General features: G+C 48.2%; 2 protein-coding genes across 2 annotated transcripts; both read left to right on the top strand.

The window, feature by feature from the left end:
• Positions 1-2,592: 2,592 nt before the first annotated feature.
• LOC147090623 (zona pellucida sperm-binding protein 3-like) lies at positions 2,593-9,724 on the top strand. Its single transcript, XM_085977137.1, has 9 exons — positions 2,593-3,028; positions 3,586-3,701; positions 3,789-3,892; positions 3,985-4,162; positions 4,251-4,377; positions 6,896-6,984; positions 9,014-9,135; positions 9,207-9,341; positions 9,422-9,724. The coding sequence occupies exons 1-9, from the start codon at positions 2,615-2,617 to the stop codon at positions 9,538-9,540; spliced, it is 1,404 nt and encodes a 467-aa protein (XP_085833263.1). The 5' UTR covers positions 2,593-2,614; the 3' UTR covers positions 9,541-9,724.
• Positions 9,725-18,675: 8,951 nt separating this feature from the next.
• LOC147090622 (zona pellucida sperm-binding protein 3-like) lies at positions 18,676-23,824 on the top strand. Its single transcript, XM_085977394.1, has 9 exons — positions 18,676-19,071; positions 19,629-19,744; positions 19,832-19,935; positions 20,028-20,205; positions 20,294-20,420; positions 22,945-23,033; positions 23,116-23,237; positions 23,309-23,443; positions 23,522-23,824. Exons 1-9 carry the CDS (start codon positions 18,886-18,888, stop codon positions 23,638-23,640), a joined length of 1,176 nt encoding a protein of 391 aa, XP_085833520.1. The 5' UTR covers positions 18,676-18,885; the 3' UTR covers positions 23,641-23,824.
• Positions 23,825-27,891: the final 4,067 nt, after the last annotated feature.

Below are 27,891 nucleotides of genomic sequence, written 5' to 3'. Positions count from 1 at the left end.
CGGAGAGATCGCAGAGTACGTAAAAACGAACTCCTCCATGTCGCCCGGTGCCGGAGACAGAGACAGAGGGCCCCCTCTTCCGTGCCACCGGCCTCCGACCCAGCGGATGGGGTAATTTCAGTCAACCCCTGGACGAGGTCGAGCAGCACCTGGGAGACGACCGGGTCACTTTGGGTGAGCTCATTATCCGAGGACTCGCCCGACCCGGTCCCCAGGCCGCCCGACCCGTCGAGGGGTAACGGTACCGATAAGGGGTCTACTTCTGCCGCGGGTTGCTCCGCGACCCCCCCCATGGGCAGGGTCTCGCCCCCATCCCCGGGAGGCATGAGCTGGGCAGACACCTCTGCCTTAGCCCCCCTAGGGACAGGCGAACCCTGCCGTTCGCCCGTGATGGTATTAGCGGTGGGGTGGGGCGCAGTACCCGCGGCGGGCGACGACTCCCCCTGACCGGAGGGACCTTCCTCCTCCCGGTCCTCCTCCTCATCCAGGGGGTCGCGCCTTCTTTTAAGGGCGGAGGGGCAGAGGGAGACCTCCATTTCCGCAGAGGCCACCCCTGCTCCCTCCGGTGGAGCGAGTTCTTCGGGTCCCCCGGGCCCGAGCCCGGCCGCAGATTCTGGCGCCACCGCCTCGGCGGTCGCGGCCACAGGCTCGGACACGAGGGCCCCCCCCCCTGCACTCCGCGATTAGCGCGGCGACGCTCTCTGGCGTCAGGGGCTCCATATTGTGGGGCACGCCCTCCTCGGGGGGACCCGCCCTCCGGTATTTGCTTTTCCCCCGCGCCTTCTTCCCGACCGGACAACCCTCCCCCCCCCCGCCGGAGGCCAGGATGGCATCGACCTCCGACGACGACCGCACCCCGGTGGCATTTGTTTGAGGGGGGGCACGGCTAGACCCGGGGGGAGGAGCGGCGGCGGCGCCAGCTACGGCCACGCCAGACGATCTGGCGGCCTTGGAGGCGGGGCAGTTCTTACGGATATGCCCCACCTCCCTGCAGGCGTGGCACCGCACGCCGTCCGTCGTGTAGAAGACGCGGTACGGGGTCCCCTCGTGGAGGACTGTAAAGGCCCCGTCCGTCTCCCCCTCCCGCGCCAGCTGGATAAAGGCCTGGCGCCGGAAGGAGAAGACATGGCGAAGGCTGGGTTCCCGGAATCCGAGCGGGATCGGCGTAATCCCCGACCTCACCTCCCCAAGTTGGTGCAAGTGGGGGAGGAGGAGCTCACCGGAGATGAAGGGCGGGATGTTAGACAACACGACCCTCTGCGCGGTGGCCTCAAGAGGGTCCACCGGCAGGAAGGTCCCGCCCACGGTGAGCCCCTGGGCGATGGCCAGGGCCACCGCCCGCTCGGACTCCAGGAAGAACACAGCCTTCCCATACATCCTCGAGGCGGCGAGGATGGCTGAAGGGCCGACAACCCCAGCCATCGCCTTCACACAATCCTCGATAGTCATGTTGGGGTGAGTGTAGCTCTTCACCCCGAGCTTCTTCGTAACAAGTCGGAACGGCGACAGGGCAGCGGAAGGAGCGGGAGCAGCTGCGGCTTTGGCCGTCACCGCCGCATACGTTCTCGCTGGCCCCGTCACCGCCGAAGACGTCGAAGCCATACTGGGGTGGTTTGTTTTTTGGGAGCTACACACACCCCAAGTCACAGGCCCTGTGGTATTAAGTGGCCTCGGGAGTAATTTAATGTCTGCCACCGAGCAGAGGGAGTTTAAAGCCAATGGCCCGCCTCTCCCCTTGATGGAATGATTGGGAGAGGGGCCTCCTCCTCTCTGCTCAAAGTGGCTATTTGTGGTTTTAATGGAGGTGCCCTCTGAGAGAGACAAAGGAGAGGGATAAAGAGAGAGAGAGAGGGGATGGGTGGGAAGGAGGGGGGGCCGCAAAGGCAGGGTCCGCACTCTAGGTGGTTGTTGGTGGGTGGGTGTCAGCAGGGGTGCACTCCCCGATGTCAACAAAGTCTATGAAGATGGTCTTCGGGCAGGGGGAGAAGATGTCTTCGCCTGGGTAGGCTGGAAGAAGCCCAGGCTCAGCCCCACACCAGGTCTTCTTGATGTAGGTCAGCGAGTAAGAGGCTTCACCTGGGCAGCTCCAGCCGACCCAGGCCAGGCTTCCCGGCCCGTCTTCTTTCCTCCCCCCGCCTAGAATACACAGTCTCTTGGGGAATGCACAAAAAGACACCCACCTGCAGATGTTGAAAGTAACGAAGCAGCTCCTCCCCTCCTTCCAAGTAGAAGTTGGCTGGTGTTCCTCTCCCCTCTCTCCTCTCCTGAGATGGAGGCCTCTCCTCTCCTCCTCTCCCTCCAGGCACCTCAGTTGTAGATGGTCTGGTGGACTGGTGCCTCTCCTTCTTGCCTGTTCAGGAGGCCACCACGCTCTTCTTTCCTCCTGCAGCACTGAGGAAGACAAAGACAACCTGCAGAACTCAGAGCAAGCCAGAGACAACCTGCAGCACTCAGAGCAAGCCAGAGAATGAGGCAACGAGTGCTCCAACAGTTCTGTCATTGGATAGAAATTGTGGAGATTGCGGTTAATTGACTCAATGTTGCTGTTCTGGTATCATTGGTGTCAGGTTGTGTGTATAAAAGGTCCTGGTTGGTGGTTGAAGGGATAGTTGAGATGTTTAGTATCATGGGGGATTTTGTAGTGAGGGGTTTGCTCCCAGTGCTGGTGTTAGTTGGAGCTGTTTGTTCCTCTGATATTTGGCAACAGTTTGGGGGCCAGAGGTTTCCATGGAGGAGAGTAAAAGCCACCCCTGGGCCTCAGCGAGTCCCTCCGCCTGGGTCTCCATTTGGCTCCGGTTTCAGTGTGCCTGAGGGGCGCAGTGTGTCTCCACTGCAGACTGTGAGGGTGCAGTGTGGAGAGCACAACCTGCTGGTCAGGGTACAGATGGATTTATTTGGAACCAGGCACCTGATTAAAGCTGCTGACCTGACCCTGGGGACGGCAGGTTGTCGGCCAACCGGGATCGACTCTCAGAACCACACCGTCCTCTTTGACTATGGGCTCCATGAGTGTGGTAGCACAGTGAAGGTAATGTGATTCCTCAACTCTTGCTCTATGCTTGGTGTCTGGATTAGACCCAACTCTTTATTCTTACCCTTGGTGAATTGTCATTGATGTTGAGATTCCTGTCTCCTGCTTTTAAATCCTCAGACTTGTGTTGAATTATGCATTGTTCTTTTGTTTTAACTGGTCTTCCTGAGTCTCTCCAACCTTGTGATCTCAGCCCTATTGGCCTTGAGCCTTCACTTGATTCTTCCAAACTTTTCCTTCCATACATTTGTCTTGTGGATTTTCAGGTCACTGGGGGTTCAGTTATGAACAATATTCAGTTTTCTCTCCCTGTATATCAGACTACATGGGAGCCTGGATTAAATGAGGCTTAAATCTGCTGTTCTATTCATTGCTCCAAGTTACTATCAACCTGTGGCTCCTTTTATTGAAGTGAAGCTGTCCTTTCATTGAGTCTTTATTTTGTTTAATTGTCTTGTGCTTGCAATCCCCCTCCTTGCATTAGCTACTGAGGCTGCACAACTTCCAACCACCTGAGTAGAATGTTGTCCATTTCTGAACCTGATGTCTTTCAGATGTCTGGAGATTTCCTGGTCTACGCCACCCACCTGAACCACACCCCCAAGGCCCATGGATCTGTCATTGTGCGAACTAATGGAGCTGTCGTTCCCATTGAGTGCCACTATTTTAGGTAAGATTCTTTACACTGTCGTGAATAATGTCTGCAGCTGGTGCAGTTCTCTGACCTTGTCCTAAAATGGCTCCATTGTCTTTCCAGGAAGGGCAATGTGAGCAGTAACCCGATCAAGCCCACCTGGATCCCGTTCAGCTCCACCAAGTCTGGAGAAGGGCTTCTGTCATTCTCTCTGCGCCTAATGAACGGTATGTAATGGGTGGATGTGGAATGATTTCCTGTAGTCACCCACTGGGAGTTGTACCCACTGTCTCCAACCCTTGTCCCTCTTGTACTTCAGATGACTGGCTCACGGAGCGCACCTCGACTGTCTACTACCTGGGCGACCTCATTCACATTGAGGCCTCTGTTTCAATGACCAACCACATGCCCCTGAAGCTCTACATTGACCAATGTGTTGCTACGTTGAGCCCAGACAAGGACTCCACCCTGAGATACAGCATCATTGACTACAATGGGTAAGGAGCGCTCTGCTTTCTCCAGCTGCTCCTGTCTCAATGGCTTCACTTGATTCACTCCATGTCCTTTTTTCAAATCGTTCTGCAGTTGCCTCCTGGACAGCAAAGCTGAGGACTCCTTCTCAACCTTCGTGTTGCCAAGAGACGAGCGTGAGCTGGACACGCTCCACTTTGACCTGGATGCGTTCTGCTTCTTTGGAGATGACCGTTCCTTGGTAAGAGGAAGCTGACCATTGCCAAGTATTTACAGAAGATACAGGCCATTTGGCCCAAATGGTTTATGCTCCACATGAGCGTTCTTGACCCATCTTCATCTAAGCCCCATATCCTTCTGGTCCTTCATGTGCTTGTCTAGCTTTTGCTTAATTGCATCTGTGCTATTTGCTTCAACCACTCCATGTGGTAGCAAAATAAGAACACAAAATGCTGGAAAAACTCAGCAGGCCAGGCAACATCTGTGGAGAGAAATAGTCAATGTTTCAGGTCAAAACCCTTTGTCAAGACTCAATGGTAGCGAGTTCAACATTCTCACCACTCTCTTGGTGAAGATGTTTCTCCTGAATTCCTTATTGGATTCATTAGTTACTACCTTGTATTTATGGCCCTAGTCCTGGTCTTGCCCATCAATGGAAACATCATCTGTCTACTCTATCAAACCCTTTCATCATTTTAAAGACCTCTATTGGCTCAATCTTTTTTCTAAAGAGCCCCCAGCCTGATCAATCTTTCCTGATGGGTATGTTAACCCCTCGCTTCTGTGAGGAGGATCAACCCCAAACTTCGGGATCAAGGTTCGCTGCTTTAGGAAACTCAGCATGCCAGTCAGTCTATTGTCACTTTCTCAGTAATACACAAAGTCAGAAACTGTAAAATAAGTAAAGTTTTATTCTGGTAACCAGTACTGGACTTCACTCTGAGAAACCCCTTGTGTTTGCACACAAGGAAGTCTCCTCTAGAGTGTGCCCTTAGACTCACGGGGCTACAATATTTATACATTTTCATAAATTGCAAGTCATCATGAGAATACAGAAAACTAGGTGATCACACGCTGCACAAGTCATTTGTTTCTTTTTAGAGTTCTGTTTAAAATTCACTTTAGCTTTCAACAAAATTTGACCATGAGACTGTCTCCAACAGTTATCTAAACATTCTGTCCCTGTCCTTTCTTATCTATGTGTACTGCATTCCCACAGTCCTGCATCAGTTTTTTACACTTAAACTATTCACTGCATGTCAAGTAGTCCATCATGCTTTGCGAATCATTGGTAAGGCAGTATGGGATTAATCCAGCTTAACAGGTATAACCGCCTGGGTTTGTTATCATTCTGTTAAAGCATTTTTGCACTTCCTCCAGAGCCTCTATATCCTTCTATGGAGACCAGAACTGTTTGCAATACTGTGGTCTAACCAGGGTTTAATACAAGTTTAACAGAACTTCTCAGCTATTCAATTCTATCCCTTGAGAAATGAACCCAGTACTTTATTTTGTTTATGGCCTTCTTAACCTGTGTTGCTCTTTTTGGTGGTCTAGGTATCTAACCCCAGATCCCTCTGTTTCTCGTCCCCATTTATTTTCCAAGGAGTATGTGGCCTCCTTATGCTTCCTACCAAAACATGACCTCGTACTTGCCTATGCTGGAACTTCATTTGCCAATTAAAAGCCCATTCTGCAGGTTTATTAATGTCCAGCTGTATCTTAGTTGCTGTCCTACTCTAACTACACCTGCTGCCCTGCCCCTCCACACCCCCCCCCCCACCAATTTGGTGTCACCTGCAAATTTTGAAATTTGACTTTGGATTCCCAATGGCTGTGATCTGTGAAAAGTGAAAGCCTGCTGCTGAGAGTTCTAACTGAGTCTGTGCAGAAGGACTCCTGTTAGAACTCAGACTGTCAGTGTTTGGCAGCTTCAAACAGCTGTGAAACATTGATATTTCATCTGTCAAGAGCTCTTGACAGATGAAATTGCAGTCTGTGACGTCACTTGTTGCTGGGTGGCCCTTAATTGGCCTGCTGGGCGGCCTTAATGTCAATCAAGGGAAAATTGCGTGGATTGGCCGGACGTCGATGTAGGCAGGATTAAAACCTAAAAGTTGTAGTCCCGCCACCTTCCTGACAGCTTCAGGAAAATCGACCCCTTTGCTTCGGTCTTTGGAGGAAGACACACACAACCTCACAAATACGAGAAAACCAAGGGTGTGATGAGGAACTTAAAGAAACTATTAGGTTAAAAAAAAAAACAGTACTAGCTAAATTTAATGGGACTAAAAGTCAATAAATCCCAAAGACTGGTTGACCTACAGAGGGCTGTGGAGGCTCAGTCATTGGGTATATTCAAAACAGAAGTCGATAGATTTCTGACTAGTAAAGGCATCAAGGGATATGGCGATAGGGCCGGTGAATGGAGTTGAGGCAGATGATCAGCCATGATCTCATTGAATGGCGGAGCAGGCTCGCAGGGCTGAATGGCCTACTCCTGCTTCTATTTCTTGTGTTATGTTCTAGTATATGTTATGTAAATGGGTGAGCAACGGTGGTCCCAGTGCAGATCACTGGAACCCCACTTCCCACCATTTACCAATCTGAGTAATTACCTTTAACCCCCACTCACTGTTCTGATTTATAACCAGCTTGTGATCCATCCTGTTACTTGTCTCCTGACACCACATGGTCAATGAGTTCCCAAGTTGGTAGGGAGTCACTGAATAACAGCTTGTGTTGAATGTGTCCCTCAGATTTTCATCAGCTGTCACCTGAAGGTTGCTGCAGTGGATCGGAGAGATTCCATGAGCAAAGCTTGTACTTTCCAGAAGATGCAGAATGTGTAAGTTCCCCCTCTCTCCCTCGGATGTGTTGTCATAGAGTCATAGAGTCATAGAGTTTTACAGCACAGAAAGAGGCCCTTCGGCCCATCGTGTCTGCGCCGCCCATCCATCCCTGTCCAGTCTAATCCCATTTTCCAGCATTTGGTCCATAGCCTTGTATGCAATGGCATTTCAAGTGCTCATCCAAATGCTTCTTGAATGTTGTGAGGGTTCCTGCCTCCACCACCCTTTCAGGCATTGAGTTCCACATTCCAACCACCCTCTGGGTGAAAAAGTTCCTCCTCAAATCCCCTCTAAATCTCCTGCCCCTTACCCTGAATCTATGCCCCCTTGTTATTGACCCCCCCACTAAGGGGAAAAGTTCCTCTTTATCTAACCTATCTATGCCCCTCATTATTTTGTACACCTCAATCAGGTCCCCCCTCAGCCTTCTCTGCTCCAAGGAAAACAACTCCAGCCTGTCCAGCCTCTCTTCATAGCTGAGGCGCTCCATCCCAGGTAACATCCTGGTGAATCCTCTCTGCACCCTCTCCAAAGCAATCACATCCTTCCTATAGTGAGGCGACCAGAACTGCACACAGTACTCCAGCTGTGGCCTCACCAGCGTTTTGTACAGCTCCATCATAACCTCCCTGCTCTTATATTCTATGCCTCGGCTAATGAAGGCAAGTATCCCATATGCCTTTTTAACCACCTTATCTACCTGCTCCGCTGCCTTCAGGGATCTATGTACATGTACACCAAGGTCCCTCTGACCCTCTGTACTTCCTAGGGTCCTACCACTCATTGTGTATGCCCTTGCCTTATTTGTCCGTCCAAAATGCATCACCTCGCACTTTTCAGGGTTAAATTCCATTTGCCACTTTTCCGCCCATCTGACCAACCCGTTTATATCGTCCTGTAGCTGGAGGCTTTCCTCCTCGCAATTTACCACCCCACCAATTTTCGTGTCATCTGCGAACTTACTGATCATACCTTTTACATTCTCATCCAAATCATTTATGTAGATCACAAACAATAAGGGACCCAGCACCGATCCCTGAGGTACCCCACTGGACACAGGCTTCCAGTCACAAAAGCAACCTTCGACCATCACCCTCTGCCTCCTGCCACTCAGCCAGTTTAGGATCCAACGTGCCAAGGCACCCTGGATCCCATGGGCTCTTACCTTCTTGACCAGTCTCCTATGTGGGACTTTGTCAAAAGCTTTACTGAAGTCCATGTAAACCACATCCACAGCATTTCCCTCATCCACCCCACTAGTCACCCCCTCGAAAAATTCGATCAGATTTGTTAGACATGATTTACCCTTGACAAAGCCATGCTGACTATCCCCGATTAATCCTTGCCTCTCCAAGTGGAGATTAATTTTGTCCCTCAGAATTTTTTCCAATAATTTCCCCACCACAGATGTTAGACTCACTGGCCTGTAATTCCCTGGTTTATCCCTGCTACCCTTCTTGAATAATGGTACTACGTTAGCTGTTCTCCAGTCCTCTGGTACATCCCCTGTGGCCAGAGAGGTTCTGAAAATTAGTGTCAGAGCCCCTGCAATCTCCTCCCTTGCCTCCCACAGCAGCCTGGGATACATCTCGTCCGGGCCTGGGGATTTATCCACTTTTTGGCCTGCTAAAACCGCTAGCACCTCCTCCCTCTCGATGCTAATATGTTCGAGTATGTCACAGTCCCCTTGCCCGATTTCTATGTCTGCATCGTCTTTCTCCATAGTGAACACAGATGCAAAAAATTCATTTAAAACCCCACCTACATCCTCTGGCTCTACACACAGATTGCCACTTTGGTCCCTAATGGGCCCTACCCTTTCCCTGGTTATCCTCTTGCCCTTAATATACTTATAAAACATCTTAGGATTTTCCTTTATTTTGCTCGCCAGTGTTATTTCATGGCCCCTCCTCGCCCTCCTAATTTCTTTTTTAAGTATGCCCCTGCTCTTTTTATACTCCTCTAGGGCTTCTTGTGTGGAGAAGTGATGCCCAACCTGATTGTGAAACTGATTCTCTTGTTTAGCTGGGCTCCATTGGAAGTCTCCAACAATGATGTTTGTGCCTGTTGTCATTTGGGCAACTGCAGTGCCACAAGGGAGTCCAGATTTGATTCCAGAGGAAGGAGGGATCTTGTACCTGAAGCCGGTAGGACATTGATCCTCTAGATGTTGGAGGTTGCCCTTTACCCTCTCTAACTGCAATGTTTGATATTGCAGGGAGTGATGCTGAATTGAAGTGGGAGGGTGAGGTCTCCCTTGGACCCCTGGTCATTCTGGACACTGATGCGACAGACCTGGCAACTGAGTCCCTTAATGAGGTTGAGCAACGGATGGAGGAGAGGTCTCCAGGTGGTGAGTTGGCCGACTGCTAGTTTCCATTTCCCCCCCTCAGTATTTCCTTCACTCACTGTTGGTTTCTCATTGCTGTTTAGGTGCTGAGTCTGAGGTGGTCCTGATGGTGGCCCTGACTGTGACAGCTGTCTCTCTGATCTCTGCTTCTTTGATCGCCTTGTTCCTGTACAGGAACCACAAGCAAACCCTGTGCAACTAATTTATTGAATGATCAATAAAGCAGTGACTACTTGTACCTTATGTCTTGTTGCTCATTTGTCAATGTCTGATCCAGAACCCACAGAACAATGAGATGGGTTTTAATTGGACCATGTAGCTAGTGGTTATAATGGCTTATCCAAGCACAGCATTTCGATGGATTTTTGGTTATTAGACCTCATTGTGCAGGTCAACCATCTCTGCATGGACTGAGGTACTGGTGCATGCTAGTTGATGGACTCGAGCATCTCATTGGCTCCTTTGTGCTGGCAGCTTTCTCCAGTAGAGTCACCGGTACACTTTGAATGGTGCAATCATGTCTCTGTTCCACTGGCTCCAGTATCTGGCTTTTCATGTTGCTGTAGTTAGCGTTTACCTAACACTCCCTGTAGGGGGCATCTTTTAATTGGTTTACGGTAATTTACTTGGTCAGCAGCCTTTGCCTGCACTCTGACCAATTCCAACCTTTTACCTGGTTTACGGTAATTCACCTGGTCAGCAGCCTTTTGCTGCTACACGAAACCAATTTTCAAACAGCGGTTTCGAATCGCTACCCCACCTTCCAGTTCTGACTGGAGGGCTTATAATTAATATATTAAAATGGACAACTGGTCTGGGGGTGTGAGAGTCAAGTTTTTATTAAACTAAAGAAACTGTAATCAAATTTTAAACTATACCACAAACACAGTAATTACAGTAAAATCGCTTAAATAGGGAAGGCAGATGGCAAAAACGAGGGGTAAGTGGCTACAATGTTGATTAACAATCTTGGCAATACCCCCTTAATTACCACCCCCTAACTCCTTACTAGGTTGCCTGGCTGAAGAGTCCGAAAACCTGCTCACTTGTGGTCCAGTGAAGTAAGAGAGAGATAGCTTCTCAGGAGCTATCTTTATACCTGGTGAGCTCCTGGTGTTTTGCTGTCTGCAAAATTTGCGCCCAAAAGTTCCAATACACAAGAGAAGGACCGTGATTGGCTGATTCAAAATGGTTGGAGTGATTGAATGTGTCTACACTCTGGGGCTGGAATGTTCCCGCCCACCTCCCGAGTTCAGCTGGGCTAAAACAAAAGGGATACAACTGCCCTATTGTCTGCGTGATTCAAACCCATCCATACTGATCTCTTTCAAAAGTCCCTTTTCCGGAGTTTCAAATGTGCCTCAATTGTGTGTAAGTGCTTTCAATGGGTTTGGATTTCTGTGTAAATAGAAGCCTTTGATTCTGGTTTGACTGGAACCACCCTTAAGGGCCATGTCAACAGACAGCAATTTCAATCGATTGTCTCTGCGGTTAGTCTCCAGTGGACAATTCCTTATGCAATGAACAACTTCCAGTGCTTCTGAGAGGGAATCTCTCTTTGATGATTGACAGGCCTGCCTGCTACTGTTGGATCCTCCCACTTTTTCACACACACAACTCGAGTGGCCTTATCAAGCCCCATTGTCTCTGCCATGCTTTTACTGATGGCCATTTTAAAACCCCTTTTGACTCACCAAACTCGGGGAACAATTTTATTAATAAAAGTGCTGTCTTATGGTGTGTGAATATTTTCCTCGATTCCGGTGTTGTCTACGTGCTGGAACGCAGCCTTCTGCGGTTCTGGGCACATCGTAAAACATTGTAGACAATTCACATCACCCAATTCTTCGTCCACGATGTGGACCAATATTTCCCGATCTTCAGGGAAAATAGGGGAATTTTGTGAACCCCTACACCCTGTGGTCTGAATTGGGTGCCAATGAGAGCTGGCACTGTTCAGAGCCCTAATTTACAGCTGAGTCATTGGCTGCATCTCCCCCTAGCTGAAGGGTAGGACCTCACCTTTGCTGGGAACCAAATGATGGCAGAGATGAGAATATTGAACAAGTTGGCAGAGGGTAGGGTTTTGATTAAGTTGGTATCTTCTCTCACTGAAGGGAAAGAAGGGGCTTCTAATTGGGAACACTTAACCTCTCCTTGCCCAGCCTTGAATTGGGGAGGGGACCATCTCCTGCAATGAGCTTTTTTTACACCTTCTGCTTCTGTCTCGATTTGGAATGAGCTCAATGTGGGCTCCTGTTTAAATGTAACCTCCAGTGTCAGTGGTCTCTATTGGGCCTTCAGTGCTCCAAAGGAGTCTCTGAACCTGGAACAGGAGCAAAAAGCTGAAGGGTGACATCTAACAAATCTTGTACTGACTAGCTAGAGTCCTGAATATAGTGACCCTCACTAATGTATGATGAGAAAGGATTTAAAGTTAAAAGGCAGAGAAACATGGACTTTTTCCACCATGAGGGGCAGGTACACTGGGAGGGGAATCTGAACGACATGAACAGTTGGTGCCACTAGTGGTGTTAGAAACTCACGGCCAGGAGATGAATCGTGGAGGTGGGTTTATTCTCTACAGCTACCTGAAACTTTACTCGATGTTCTGTTTGCGGTTTGCTTACTGTCATTTTACTTTACAAGCCAAAAATAACTTCTGCTGGAAGGGATGGAGACTTCTCAAAATCTGGAGGATGGGGGTGGTGAAGAAACTTTACAATTTGTGGACTATAACCTTACTGTAATAAACCTACACTAATGTCAAAAAGCAGAGCATTCTACACACATTGAACATTACTGGCTCCCTGTCACATCACATCCCAGGTGTAGGATGGTCTGAGCTGAGAGGCTGATGGAGCTACTCTTAAATAACATCCCTGCATTGACCATGAGTGGGCCAGTCTGAGGATTGTCATCTTTTATACTCTGGCTGCTCCTCCCAATGCCCAGTGGATGTTGCTTGCTCTATTATGGGCTGTCTCCAGGGTTACTGCATTGTACGAGAGCAACTGCCCACCGCAACCTCATCAACTCCAGGTTACAGACCATAACTGTCCCAGTAGTTTACATGATGTGTCAGCAGGTGTATCAATAAAACAAATCCTTGGGGACCTCCCCACGAGTCTGTGTAATGGTTTTCTGGGGGGCACAGCGGAGGCACAGATGAGCTGGTGTAACCCCGTCAGCAGAGAATGGGACCCATTGACCCAGAAAGAAGGAGCTCTCGGATTCCACCCCAGCTACACTCGACTCCACTGGGAGATGTTTGAATCTGTTCGGGGAAGTAAAGGGTTATTGCATATTAGTGATCAATATGTTGGAGGATTCATTAATACAGGTGCATTCGTGAAGTGAGTGTTATCTCCTACAGGTGTAAATTTTATTCTCATTGAGGTGAGAGACCTTAGTGCTGGAGAATGGGACACGTTCCAATTGGAGAGTACAGCATAGGTCAGATACAGAGTAAAGCTCCCTCTACACTGTCTTATCAAACACTGCCAGGGCAGGTACAGCACCGGTTAGATGCAGAGTAAAGCTCCCTCTACACTGTCCCATCAAACACTCCCAGAGCAGGTACAGCATGGGTTAGATACAGAATAAAGCACCTTTTACATTCTCCCTTTAAGCACTCCCAGTGTAGGTGCAGCATGGATTGGATACAGAGTAAAGTTCCCTATCCACTGTCCCATCAAACGTTCCCAGATCAGATAAAGCACGGGTTAGCTGTAGAGTAAAGCTCCCTCTACCCTGTCACATCAAACACTCCCAGGGCACGTACATCATAGGTTAGATACAGAGTAAATCCCCCTCTACACTGTCTCATCCAACACTCCCAGGGCAGATACAGCGTGGGTTAGATACAGAGTAAAGCTCCCTCTAATCTACCCATTCAAGCACTCCCAGAACAGGTAAAGCACGGGTTAGATACAGGGTACAGCAAAGGCTATGGGCCCTGACAGCATCCCAGCTCTCGTGCTGAAGACTTGTGTTCCAGAACTAGCCGCGCCTCTAGCCAATCTGTTCCAGTACAGCTACAACACTGGTATTTACCCGATGATGTGGAAAACTGCCCAGGTATGTCCTTTCCACAAAAAGCAGGACAAATCCAATCCATCCAATTATCACCCCAGAAGTCTACTCTCAATCATCAGCAAAGTGATGGAAGGTGTCGTCGACAGTGCTATCAAGTAACACGCACTCACCAATAACCGATGCTCAGTTTGTGTTCTGCCAGGGCCACTTGGCTCCAGACCGCATTACAGCTTTGGTCCAAACATGGGCAAAAGAGCTGAATTCCTGAGGTGAGGTGAGAATGATTGCCCTTGACATGAAGGCAGCATCTGCCCGAGTGTGGCATCAAGGAGCCCTAGTAAAACGGAAGTCAATGGGAGTCAGGGGAAACTTGCTAGAGTCATACCTAGCACAAAGGAAGATGGTTGTAGTTGTTGGAGGTCAATTATCTCAGCCCCAGAACATCGCTGCAGCAGTTCCTCAGGGCAATGTCCTGGGCCCAACCATCTTCAGCTGCTTCATCAATGACCTTCCCTCCAACATATGGTCAGAAACGGGGATGTTTGCTGATGACTGCACAGTGTTCAGTTCCATTTGCATCTCCTCAGATAATGAAGTAGTCGATTCCCGAATGCAGCAAGACCTGGATGACATTCAGGCATGGGCTGATAAGTGGCAAGTAACATTCATGCCACACAAGTGCCAAGCAATGACTATCTCCAACAAGCGAGAGTCTAACCACCGACCCTTGACTTTCAACAGCATTACCATTCCCGAAGTCCCCACCATCAACATCCTGGGGTTCACCATTGACCAGAAACTTAACTGGACCAGCCACATAAATACTATGGCTACAAGAGCAGGTCAGAGGCTGAGTATTCTGCGGCGAGTGTCTCACCTCCTGACTCCCCAAAGCCTTTCCACCATCTACAAGACACAAGTGAGGATTGTGATGGAATACTCTCCACTTGCCTGGATGAGTGCAGCAACAACACTCAAGAAGCTCGACACCATCCAGGACAAAGCAGCACACTTGATCGGCACCCCATCCACCACCTTAAACATTCACTCCCTGCACCACCAGTGTACCGTGACTGCAGTGTGTACCATCTACAAGATGCATTGCAGCAACTCGGCAAGGCTTCTTCGGCAGCACCTCCCAAATCCGCGACCTCTACCACCTAGAAGGACAAGGGCAGCAGGCGCATGGGAACACCACCACCTCCAAGTTCCCCTTCAAGTCACACACCATCCTGACTTGGAAATATATCGCCAATCCTTCATCGTCGCTGGGTCAAAATCCTGGAACTCCCTCCCTAACAGCGCTGCGGGAGCATCTTCACCACACGGACTGCAGCGGTTCAAGAAGGCAGCTCACCACCACCTTCTCGAGGGCAATTAGGGATGGACAATAAATGCTGGCTTTGCCAGTGATGCTCACATCCCAGGAATTAATTTAAAAAACACTCCCATATCACAACCTCAGAGGATCGCTCCCTATTTGTAACCCCCTCAGAACTCAAGTTCCCCCCAGCTCCGGCCAGTTGTGGATCCTCCCCTTCCTTCACTCCACCATTGATGGCTGGGCCTACTGCTGATCAAGCTCCGCCCTCTTGAATTCCCTCCTTAAACCTCTGCCTCTCCACCTGTCTCCCCTAAACCTCTGCCTCTCCACCTGTCTCCCCTAAACCTCTGCCTCTCCACCTGTCTCCCCTAAACCTCTGCCTCTCCACCTGTCTCCCCTAAACCTCTGCCTCTCCACCTGTCTCCCCTAAACCTCTGCCTCTCCACCTGTCTCCCCTAAACCTCTGCCTCTCCACCTGTCTCCCCTAAACCTCTGCCTCTCCACCTGTCTCCCCTAAACCTCTGCCTCTCCACCTGTCTCCCCTAAACCTCTGCCTCTCCACCTGTCTCCCCTAAACCTCTGCCTCTCCACCTGTCTCCCCAAACCTCTGCCTCTCCACCTGTCTCCCCTAAACCTCTGCCTCTCCACCTGTCTCCCCTAAACCTCTGCCTCTTCACCTGTCTGCCCTCATTTAAAACCCTGCTTAGAACTGTAAGATTCGAAATTTTCAGCAAAAATCACGCAAGAAAACCGGATAAAATAAGACTGTTTATTGACCAAAGTAAGCTTGCACAGAAAAACCTTTGATAAAAGGGCATACAAAATGGCCGCCGGGCCCCGTGATCAGTTTCTGAACCATTTTATTTCTGTTACTGCAAGCCAGACAGGCTTGTGGATTGAAGACAGTAAGCCCGCGAAAGCCAGTATCTGGGAACTGAAACTCAGAGAAACAGCATACATATTCAATGAATTCTAAGTGCAGGATGGGGCCCATCAAGATATGGGCGGACAATGCAAAAACACTTATACCCATTTATTGTACAAAGGAGAAACCGTTTAGCAGCCATCAAGGAAAATCTCCGGACCGATCAATATGCGAACCGAGTCGCGGTGACAATGAAAAAGACATTAAAAGACATTATCGGCCAGGAAGGCCAGTTTAAGTTATCACCGGCTCCGTTACAAGACAAAGCGCCCCTGCAGAGATTTCTGCCCGCCAAAATTAAGACAAAGACAGGACTATGATTTGGCGGGAGATAAGACTGTCCCAAAAGGGTATAACTATGGATTGAAAGTCCATCTAAGTTACTGGAACAACTTCGGACTTCTTCCTCGACTTCTGCTATGCTGGGCGACTTCAGACTTCTGCTTCTTCAAGGACTTCTTCTACAAGGAACGAACGAAGGACGGACGGTGCCAGGCTAGGCGCCTCTTCCACTTCGGCAGAAGCGGAATCGATGAAGACGTTTTCGTCTTTTTAAAGACGGACGACTTCGGTGAAAAGACAACGTGGTCGGTGTTCAGCCGAACAAGGCTCGGCCACGACGAGAAGAGGACGAGGGTGGCCCGGGTACTGGGGTCGGGAGATCATCGACGACCCAGGCCGACGGAGAAGAAACCCTCTGGAGAACCGGCGATCCAGGCCGGAAAGATTCTTCCATGTACATGCACTTCTTCAACAGCCTGCATCTGAGGTCTGCTCCACGAACCCAAATCCACGATACTGGATCTCAACCTTGACGAGCGCTCATCGAGGCTGTGTCTACCCCACCGCCTCGAGGGAGAGAGAATATCGGCTGCGCCAGAAGCTTCCAAATCCACGTGACGACGGAAAGCGGTGCCAAAAGGCTGCGAACCCCCCTTTTTCGCGATTACAAGAGTGGTGAGCATGATCCCAAGTTCCCCAGGTCGAAACTTAGTTTAGGTATAGGGGAGGGAGTTAAGGGTAATCGTAATGTGTTTCCCCTTTTACGACGTGCCGTGTGTTCCCCATTTCCATAGAGTTAAGTTCATAAATTTGTGTATGATTGTAGTAACTTTAATCTGTGCCTATGACATGTATTTTGTAATGCTTCAAACTGTTTAAAAATAAAAGCATCCATTTCGTGCTATTCAACCTGGTCTACTGAGTTCTTTCTCTGCACTACTGTTCTCTGCATCTAAGTCCAAGGTCTAGAACCGTAGGGGGAGTGGGTCGAACCACTCAAGGGTAATTATTGCACGAAGCCTGGCAGGAGACCAGAACGAGCAAGAGAAGCCCCCTACAGAACCCAGAACTTTGACCAAGCTCTTGGCCACCCTTCCTAATATCTCCTTCTTTCACTCAGCGTCCGTTTTTTCTGATTACATCGGTGTGAAGCACCTTGGGATGTTTTTCTGCATTAAAGGTGCGATATGATGACAAGTTGGTGTTGTTGTTCCAGTGTGACAGTCTCCATTTCCCAACACACCCTTTATCAGTCTGTATGAAACAGGACAATTGTAATTAGAGTGACTTTGCCTCTATTTTGGGGTTTTAAATGGATAGACTGTTTCCCCCTCGTGATGTCCTTTCAGTTATCAGCAGGGACGGGGGAGCTTGTCCTGTTTTGCAGACTACGAGATAGGGGCAGTGGGTGAAGCTCAGGCCCACACTGATCATCTATAAGGGGTCCTCCCCACAAGGGACAGGACACCACTAACAAGAACAAAGAGTCTGTCCGAACTAATGTCCCACAGTACATATCAACTGATTAAGATCCAACTTTTCGATCCATTTCAATGAGGCAATGATCCCGTCCGGAACCAGCCACTTGTAAAAGCTTCTGGAAAACCCATTGGACTCCGAGTGTTTGCGCGCCAGGCTCCCTGGAGAGGGAGCGGGCAATGCCCACCGGTACATTCGAGGCCTCCCGCAACCGCTGGGCACCGCAGGGAATGGAGAGTCTTATCGACACGAGTTGAATGCTATAATGATTTACTTTTATGGGTTTCCTGTTGTTTTGTCGAAAGAACATTCTGTGTTTGAGATCCTTTATCAGTTGTGCCACCTTAAAGAGGGAGGTCAGGTGTAAATTTGTTTCTCTGTTGATGACACTGGGACAACCCATGTCATCATGAGGCAGCAATTAAAAAGCCTTGTTAGACTATTGTATTAACGGTGCCCTTCAAAAGCAACCCTTGTGTCAGGTGACATCAGGGCAACTCAGTGCCACCCCTATTGGTCCGCGCCCGGGTGGCCCTGGAGATGGAGCAGCCGGTGTCCGCCGGCACGCTCGAAGCCTTCCAAGACAGGTGGGCGCCGCGGGGACTGGAGTGCATCATCTCCCCGGCCACTGTTATTTTAATTTAAGTTGATAAGCCTTATTTAACGTTTCCTTAAGTTTCAGTTAAATTGAACAACCACAAAAGAGGCACCCCTATTGGTCCAATTTAAATTGGCCCTCCCAGAAATAAATCCTTTGGTTCTGTGATCCTCTTTTGGTAAAACCATAAATTTAGACAGATAAAAAACTGTAAATAAACCATTAAAACTGTAAATAAACCAATCAAACTGTAATAAACCAATAAAACTTCAAATAAACCTTAATAATCAAATTAAAATTTGGTTCTCCAGCCCAATTATGCACTCCAGTCCCCGAGGCGCCCACCGGTCACGAAAGTGATCTAGCGCGCCGGCGGACACCGCGTGCTCCAGCTCTAGGGCCACCCGGGCGCGAACATGGCCACGGAAGAGAGGGAGGCAATCCGGCCGGACGACCCCCTCGACCGCCCGCTGCCTGGACCAATTAATGGCCTTCTTGGCCAGGCCCAGGAGCAGACCCACGAGGAGGTCCTCCGACCTGCCCGCTTGAGTTCTGGCATTGGGTAGAAATTGTGGAGATTGCGGTTAATTGACTCAATGTTGCTATTCTGGTATCATTGGTGTCAGGTTGTGTGTATAAAAGGTCCTGGTTGGTGGTTGAAGGGATAGTTGAGTTGTTTAGTATTATGGGGGATTTTGTAGTGAGGGGTTTGCTCCCAGTGCTGGTGTTAGTTGGAGCTGTTTGTTCCTCTGATATTTGGCAACAGTTTGGGGGCCAGAGGTTTCCATGGAGAAGAGTAAAAGCCACCCCTGGGCCTCAGCGAGTCCCTTCTCCTGGGTCTCCCTTTGGCTCCAGTTTCAGTGTGTCTGAGGGGCGCAGTGTGTCTCCACTGCAGACTGTGATGGTGCAGTGTGGAGAGCACAACCTGCTGGTCAGGGTACAGATGGATTTATTTGGAACCAGGCACCTGATTAAAGCTGCTGACCTGACCCTGGGGACGGTAGGTTGTCGGCCAACCGGGATCGACTCTCAGAACCACACCGTCCTCTTTGACTATGGGCTCCATGAGTGTGGTAGCACAGTGAAGGTAATGTGATTCCTCAACTCTTGCTCTATGCTTGGTGTCTGGATTAGACCCAACTCTTTATTCTTACCCTTGGTGAATTGTCATTGATGTTGAGATTCCTGTTTCCTGCTTTTAAATCCTCAGACTTGTGTTGAATTATGCATTGTTCTTTTGTTTTAACTGGTCTTCCTGAGTCTCTCCAACCTTGTGATCTCAGCCCTATTGGCCTTGAGCCTTCACTTGATTCTTCCAAACTTTTCCTTCCATACATTTGTCTTGTGGATTTTCAGGTCACTGGGGGTCCAGTTATGAACAATATTCAGTTTTCTCTCCCTGTATATCAGACTACATGGGGGCCTGGATTAAATGAGGCTTAAATCTGCTGTTCTATTCATTGCTCCAAGTTATTATCAACCTGTGGCTCCTTTTATTGAAGTGAAGCTGTCCTTTCATTGAGTCTTTATTTTGTTTAATTGTCTTGTGCTTGCAATCCCCCTCCTTGCATTAGCTACTGAGGCTGCACAACTTCCAACCACTTGAGTAGAATGTTGTCCATTTCTGAACCTGATGTCTTTCAGATGTCTGGAGATTTCCTGGTCTACGCCACCCACCTGAACCACACCCCCAAGGCCCATGGATCTGTCATTGTGAGAACTAATGGAGCTGTCGTTCCCATTGAGTGCCACTATTTTAGGTAAGGTTCTTTACACTGTCGTGAATAATGTCTGCAGCTGGTGCAGTTCTCTGACCTTGTCCTAAAATGGCTCCATTGTCTTTCCAGGAAGGGCAATGTGAGCAGTAACCCGATCAAGCCCACCTGGATCCCGTTCAGCTCCACCAAGTCTGGAGAAGGGCTTCTGTCATTCTCTCTGCGCCTAATGAACGGTATGTAATGGGTGGATGTGGAATGATTTCCTGTAGTCACCCACTGGGAGTTGTACCCACTGTCTCCAACCCTTGTCCCTCTTGTACTTCAGATGACTGGCTCACAGAGCACACCTCGACTGTCTACTACCTGGGTGACCTCATTCACATTGAGGCCTCTGTTTCAATGACCAACCACATGCCCCTGAAGCTCTACATTGACCAATGTGTTGCTACGTTGAGCCCAGACAAGGACTCCACCCTGAGATACAGCATCATTGAGTACAATGGGTAAGGAGCGCTCTGCTTTCTCCAGCTGCTCCTGTCTCAATGGCTTCACTTGATTCACTCCATGTCCTTTTTTCAAATCGTTCTGCAGTTGCCTCCTGGACAGCAAAGCTGAGGACTCCTTCTCAACCTTCGTGTTGCCAAGAGACGAGCGTGAGCTGGACACGCTCCGCTTTGACCTGGATGCGTTCCGCTTCTTTGGAGATGACCGTTCCTTGGTAAGAGGAAGCTGACCATTGCCAAGTATTTACAGAAGATACAGGCCATTTGGCCCAAATGGTTTATGCTCCACATGAGCGTTCTTGACCCATCTTCATCTAAGCCCCATATCCTTCTGGTCCTTCATGTGCTTGTCTAGCTTTTGCTTAATTGCATCTGTGCTATTTGCTTCAACCACTCCATGTGGTAGCAAAATAAGAACACAAAATGCTGGAAAAACTCAGCAGGCCAGGCAACATCTGTGGAGAGAAATAGTCAATGTTTCAGGTCAAAACCCTTTGTCAAGACTCAATGGTAGCGAGTTCAACATTCTCACCACTCTCTTGGTGAAGATGTTTCTCCTGAATTCCTTATTGGATTCATTAGTTACTACCTTGTATTTATGGCCCTAGTCCTGGTCTTGCCCATCAATGGAAACATCATCTGCCTACTCTATCAAACCCTTTCATCATTTTAAAGACCTCTATTGGCTCAATCTTTTTTCTAAAGAGCCCCCAGCCTGATCAATCTTTCCTGATGGGTATGTTAACCCCTCGCTTCTGTGAGGAGGATCAACCCCAAACTTCGGGATCAAGGTTCGCTGCTTTAGGAAACTCAGCATGCCAGTCAGTCTATTGTCACTTTCTCAGTAATACACAAAGTCAGAAACTGTAAAATAAGTAAAGTTTTATTCTGGTAACCGGTACTGGACTTCACTCTGAGAAACCCCTTGTGTTTGCACACAAGGAAGTCTCCTCTAGAGTGTGCCCTTAGACTCACGAGGCTACAATATTTATACACTTTCATAAATTGCAAGTCATCATGAGAATACAGAAAACTAGGCGATCACACGCTGCACAAGTCATTTGTTTCTTTTTAGAGTTCTGTTTAAAATTCACTTTAGCTTTCAACAAAATTTGACCATGAGACTGTCTCCAACAGTTATCTAAACATTCTGTCCCTGTCCTTTCTTATCTATGTGTACTGCATTCCCACAGTCCTGCATCAGTTTTTTACACTTAAACTATTCACGGCATGTCAAGTAGTCCATCATGCTTTGCGAATCATTGGTAAGGCAGTATGGGATTAATCCAGCTTAACAGGTATAACCGCCTGGGTTTGTTATCATTCTGTTAAAGCATTTTTGCACTTCCTCCAGAGCCTCTATATCCTTCTATGGAGACCAGAACTGTTTGCAATACTGTGGTCTAACCAGGGTTTAATACAAGTTTAACAGAACTTCTCTGCTATTCAATTCTATCCCTTGAGAAATGAACCCAGTACTTTATTTTGTTTATGGCCTTCTTAACCTGTGTTGCTCTTTTTGGTGGTCTAGGTATCTAACCCCAGATCCCTCTGTTTCTCGTCCCCATTTATTTTCCAAGGAGTATGTGGCCTCCTTATGCTTCCTACCAAAATATGACCTCGTACTTGCCTATGCTGGAACTTCATTTGCCAATTAAAAGCCCATTCTGCAGGTTTATTAATGTCCAGCTGTATCTTAGTTGCTGTCCTACTCTAACTACACCTGCTGCCCTGCCCCTCCACCGCCCCCCCCCACCAATTTGGTGTCACCTGCAAATTTTGAAATTTGACTTTGGATTCCCAATGGCTGTGATCTGTGAAAAGTGAAAGCCTGCTGCTGAGAGTTCTAACTGAGTCTGTGCAGAAGGACTCCTGTTAGAACTCAGACTGTCAGTGTTTGGCAGCTTCAAACAGCTGTGAAACATTGATATTTCATCTGTCAAGAGCTCTTGACAGATGAAATTGCAGTCTGTGACGTCACTTGTTGCTGGGTGGCCCTTAATTGGCCTGCTGAGCCTGCTGGGCGGCCTTAATGTCAATCAAGGGAAAATTGCGTGGATTGGCCGGACGTCGATGTAGGCAGGATTAAAACCTAAAAGTTGTAGTCCCGCCACCTTCCTGACAGCTTCAGGGAAATCGACCCCTCTGCTTCGGTCTTTGGAGGAAGACACACACAACCTCACAAATACGAGAAAACCAAGGGTGTGATGAGGAACTTAAAGAAACTATTAGTTTAAAAAAAAACAGTACTAGCTAAATTTAATGGGACTAAAAGTCAATAAATCCCAAAGACTGGTTGACCTACAGAGGGCTGTGGAGGCTCAGTCATTGGGTATATTCAAAACAGAAGTCGATAGATTTCTGACTAGTAAAGGCATCAAGGGATATGGCGATAGGGCCGGTGAATGGAGTTGAGGCAGATGATCAGCCATGATCTCATTGAATGGCGGAGCAGGCTCAAAGGGCTGAATGGCCTACTCCTGCTTCTATTTCTTGTGTTATGTTCTAGTATATGTTATGTAAATGGGTGAGCAACGGTGGTCCCAGTGCAGATCACTGGAACCCCACTTCCCACCATTTACCAATCTGAGTAACTACCTTTAACCCCCACTCACTGTTCCGATTTATAACCAGCTTGTGGTCCATCCTGTTACTTGTCTCCTGACACCACATGGTCAATGAGTTCCCAAGTTGGTAGGGAGTCACTGAATAACAGCTTGTGTTGAATGTGTCCCTCAGATTTTCATCAGCTGTCACCTGAAGGTTGCTGCAGTGGATCGGAGAGATTCCATGAGCAAAGCTTGTACTTTCCAGAAGATGCAGAATGTGTAAGTGCCCCCTCTCTCCCTCGGATGTGTTGTGTGGAGAAGTGATGCCCAACCTGATTGTGAAACTGATTCTCTTGTTTAGCTGGGCTCCATTGGAAGTCTCCAACAATGATGTTTGTGCCTGTTGTCACTTGGGTAACTGCGGTGCCACAAGGGAGTCCAGATTTGATTCCAGAGGAAGGAGGGATCTTGTACCTGAAGCTGGTAGGACACTGATCCTCTAGATGTTGGAGGTTGCCCTTTACCCTCTCTAACTGCAATGTTTGATATTGCAGGGAGTGATGCTGAATTGAAGTGGGAGGGTGAGGTCTCCCTTGGTCCCCTGGTCATTCTGGACACTGATGTGACAGACCTGGCAACCGAGTCCCTTAATGAGGTTGAGCAACGGATGGAGGAGAGGTCTCCAGGTGGTGAGTTGGCCGACTGCTAGTTTCCATTTCCCCCTCAGTATTTCCTTCACTCACTGTTGGTTTCTCATTGCTGTTTAGGTGTGGAGTCTGAGGTGGTCCTGATGGTGGCCCTGACTGTGACTGCTGTCTCTCTGATCTCTGCTTCTTTGGTCGCCTTGTTCCTGTACAGGAACCACAAGCAAACCCTGCGCAACTAATTTATTGAATGATCAATAAAGCAGTGACTACTTGTACCTTATGTCTTGTTGCTCATTTGTCAATGTCTGATCCAGAACCCACAGAACAATGAGATGGGTTTTAATTGGACCATGTAGCTAGTGGTTATAATGGCTTATCCAAGCACAGCATTTCGATGGATTTTTGGTTATTAGACCTCATTGTGCAGGTCAACCATCTCTGCATGGACTGAGGTACTGGTGCATGCTAGTTGATGGACTCGAGCATCTCATTGGCTCCTTTGTGCTGGCAGCTTTCTCCAGTAGAGTCACCGGTACACTTTGAATGGTGCAATCATGTCTCTGTTCCACTGGCTCCAGTATCTGGCTTTTCATGTTGCTGCAGTTAGCGTTTACCTAACACTCCCTGTAGGGGGCATCTTTTAATTGGTTTACGGTAATTTACCTGGTCAGCAGCCTTTGCCTGCACTCTGACCAATTCCAACCTTTTACCTGGTTTACGGTAATTCACCTGGTCAGCAGCCTTTTGCTGCTACACTAAACCAATTTTCAAACAGCGGTTTCGAATCGCTACCCCACCTTCCAGTTCTGACTGGAGGGCTTATAATTAATATATTAAAATGGACAACTGGTCTGGGGGTGTGAGAGTCAAGTTTTTATTAAACTAAAGAAACTGTAATCAAATTTTAAACTATACCACAAACACAGTAATTACAGTAAAATCGCTTAAATAGGGAAGGCAGATGGCAAAAACGAGGGGTAAGTGGCTACAATGTTGATTAACAATCTTGGCAATACCCCCTTAATTACCACCCCCTAACTCCTTACTAGGTTGCCTGGCTGAGGAGTCTGAAAACCTGCTCACCTGTGGTCCAGCGAAGTAAGAGAGAGATAGCTTCTCAGGAGCTATCTTTATACCTGGTGAGCTCCTGGTGTTTTGCTGTCTGCAAAATTTGCGCCCAAAAGTTCCAATACACAAGAGAAGGACCGTGATTGGCTGATTCAAAATGGTTGGAGTGATTGAATGTGTCTACACTCTGGGGCTGGAATGTTCCTGCCCACCTCCCGAGTTCAGCTGGGCTAAAACAAAAGGGATACAACTGCCCTGTTGTCTGAGTGATTCAAACCCATCCATACTGATCTCTTTCAAAAGTCCCTTTTCCGGAGTTTCAAATGTGCCTCAATTGTGTGTAAGTGCTTTCAATGGGTTTGGATTTCTGTGTAAATAGAAGCCTTTGATTCTGGTTTGACTGGAACCACCCTTAAGGGCCATGTCAACAGACAGCAATTTCAATCGATTGTCTCTGCGGTTAGTCTCCAGTGGACAATTCCTTATGCAATAAACAACTTCGAGTGCTTGAGAGGGAATCTCCCTTTGATGATTGACAGGCCTGCCTGCTACTGTTGGATCCTCCCACTTTTTCACACAGACAACTTGAGCGGCCTTATCAAGCCCCATTGTCTCTGCCATGCTTTTACTGATGGCCATTTTAAAACCCCTTTTGATTCACCAAACTCAGGGAACAATTTTATTAATAAAAGTACTGTCTTATGGTGTGTGAATATTTTCCTCGATTCCGGTGTTGTCTACGTGCTGGAACACAGCATTTTGTGGTTCTGGGCATATCTTAAAACATTGTAGACAATTCACATCACCCAATTCTTCGTCCACGATGTGGACCAATATTTCCCGATCTTCAGGGAAAATAGGGGAATTTTGTGAACCCCTACACCCTGTGGTGTGAATTGGGTGCCAATGAGAGCTGGCACTGTTCAGAGCCCTAATTTACAGCTGAGTCATTGGCTGCATCTCCCCCTGGCTGAAGGGTAGGACCTCACCTTTGCTGGGAACCAAATGATGGCAGAGATTAGAATATTGAACAAGTTGGCAGAGGGTAGGGTTTTGATTAAGTTGGTATCTTCTCTCACTGAAGGGAAAGAAGGGGCTTCTAATTGGGAACACTTAACCTCTCCTTGCCCAGCCTTGAATTGGGGAGGGGACCATCTCCTGCAATGAGCTTTTTTTACACCTTCTGCTTCTGTCTCGATTTGGAATGAGCTCAATGTGGGCTCCTGTTTAAATGTAACCTCCAGTGTCAGTGGTCTCTATTGGGCCTTCAGTGCTCCAAAGGAGTCTCTGAACCTGGAACAGGAGCAAGAAGCTGAAGGGTGACATCTAACAAATCTTGTACTGACTAGCTAGAGTCCTGAATATAGTGACCCTCACTAATGTATGATGAGAAAGGATTTAAAGTTAAAAGGCAGAGAAACATGGACTTTTTCCACCATGAGGGGCAGGTACAGTGGGAGGGAAATCTGAATGACATGAACAGTTGGTGCCACTAGTGGTGTTAGAAACTCACGGCCAGGAGATGAATCGTGGAGGTGGGTTTATTCTCTACAGCTACCTGAAACTTTACTCGATGTTCTGTTTTGCGGTTTGCTTACTGTCATTTTACTTTACAAGCCAAAAATAACTTCTGCTGGAAGGGATGGAGACTTCTCAAAATCTGGAGGATGGGGGTGGTGAAGAAACTTTACAATTTGTGGACTATAACCTTACTGTAATAAACCTACACTAATGTCAAAAAGCAGAGCATTCTACACACATTGAACATTACTGGCTCCCTGTCACATCACATCCCAGGTGTAGGATGGTCTGAGCTGAGAGACTGATGGAGCTATTCTTAAATAACATCCCTGCATTGACCATGAGTGGGCCAGTCTGAGGATTGTTATCTTTTATACTCTGGCTGCTCCTCCCAATGCCCAGTGGATGTTGCTTGCTCTATTATGGGCTGTCTCCAGGGTTACTGCATTGTACGAGAGCAACTGCCCACCGCAACCTCATCAACTCCAGGTTACAGACCATAACTGTCCCAGTAGTTTACATGATGTGTCAGCAGGTGTATCAATAAAACAAATCCTTGGGGACCTCCCCACGAGTCTGTGTAATGGTTTTCTGGGGGGCACAGCGGAGGCACAGATGAGCTGGTGTAACCCCGTCAGCAGAGAATGGGACCCATTGACCCAGAAAGAAGGAGCTCTCGGATTCCACCCCAGCTACACTCGACTTCACTGGGAGATGTTTGAATCTGTTCGGGGAAGTAAAGGGTTATTGCATATTAGTGATCAATATGTTGGAGGATTCATTAATACAGGTGCATTCGTGAAGTGAGTGTTATCTCCTCCAGGTGTAAATTTTATTCTCATTGAGGTGAGAGACCTTAGTGCTGGAGAATGGGACACGTTCCAATTGGAGAGTACAGCATAGGTCAGATACAGAGTAAAGCTCCCTCTACACTGTCTTATCAAACACTGCCAGGGCAGGTACAGCACCGGTTAGATGCAGAGTAAAGCTCCCTCTACACTGTCCCATCAAACACTCCCAGAGCAGGTACAGCATGGGTTAGATACAGAATAAAGCACCTTTTACATTCTCCCTTTAAGCACTCCCAGTGTAGGTGCAGCATGGATTGTATACAGAGTAAAGTTCCCTATCCACTGTCCCATCAAACGTTCCCAGATCAGATAAAGCACGGGTTAGCTGTAGAGTAAAGCTCCCTCTACCCTGTCACATCAAACACTCCCAGGGCACGTACATCATAGGTTAGATACAGAGTAAATCCCCCTCTACACTGTCTCATCCAACACTCCCAGGGCAGATACAGCGTGGGTTAGATACAGAGTAAAGCTCCCTCTAATCTACCCATTCAAGCACTCCCAGAACAGGTAAAGCACAGGTTAGATACAGGGTACAGCAAAGGCTATGGGCCCTGACAGCATCCCAGCTCTCGTGCTGAAGACTTGTGTTCCAGAACTAGCCGCGCCTCTAGCCAATCTGTTCCAGTACAGCTACAACACTGGTATTTACCCGATGATGTGGAAAACTGCCCAGGTATGTCCTTTCCACAAAAAGCAGGACAAATCCAATCCATCCAATTATCGCCCCAGAAGTCTACTCTCAATCATCAGCAAAGTGATGGAAGGTGTCGTCGACAGTGCTATCAAGTAGCACGCACTCACCAATAACCGATGCTCAGTTTGTGTTCTGCCAGGGCCACTTGGCTCCAGACCTCATTACAGCTTTGGTCCAAACATGGGCAAAAGAGCTGAATTCCTGAGGTGAGGTGAGAATGATTGCCCTTGACATGAAGGCAGCAACTGCCCGAGTGTGGCATCAAGGAGCCCTAGTAAAACGGAAGTCAATGGGAATCAGGGGAAACTTGCTAGAGTCATACCGAGCACAAAGGAAGATGGTTGTAGTTGTTG

Source organism: Somniosus microcephalus, unplaced genomic scaffold, assembly GCF_052327205.1.
Source record: "Somniosus microcephalus isolate GS21.2 unplaced genomic scaffold, FLI_Smic_1.0 unresolved_chr4, whole genome shotgun sequence".
NCBI lineage: Eukaryota > Metazoa > Chordata > Chondrichthyes > Squaliformes > Somniosidae > Somniosus > Somniosus microcephalus.
This window is presented reverse-complemented; position numbering and strand designations above follow the sequence as displayed.

What these genes read in the sequence shown, in the direction of transcription:
- LOC147090623 (XM_085977137.1), top strand. Translation starts at nt 2,615, where the DNA reads ATGTTTAGTATCATGGGGGATTTTGTAGTGAGGGGTTTGCTCCCAGTG. An exon ending in AGTGTGGTAGCACAGTGAAG is followed by an intron (nt 3,029 to 3,585) that starts GTAATGTGATTC and finishes GATGTCTTTCAG; the next exon opens with ATGTCTGGAGATTTCCTGGT. An exon ending in CTCTCTGCGCCTAATGAACG is followed by an intron (nt 3,893 to 3,984) that starts GTATGTAATGGG and finishes CTTGTACTTCAG; the next exon opens with ATGACTGGCTCACGGAGCGC.
- LOC147090622 (XM_085977394.1), top strand. Translation starts at nt 18,886, where the DNA reads ATGGTGCAGTGTGGAGAGCACAACCTGCTGGTCAGGGTACAGATGGAT. An exon ending in CTCTCTGCGCCTAATGAACG is followed by an intron (nt 19,936 to 20,027) that starts GTATGTAATGGG and finishes CTTGTACTTCAG; the next exon opens with ATGACTGGCTCACAGAGCAC. An exon ending in TTGGAGATGACCGTTCCTTG is followed by an intron (nt 20,421 to 22,944) that starts GTAAGAGGAAGC and finishes TGTGTCCCTCAG; the next exon opens with ATTTTCATCAGCTGTCACCT.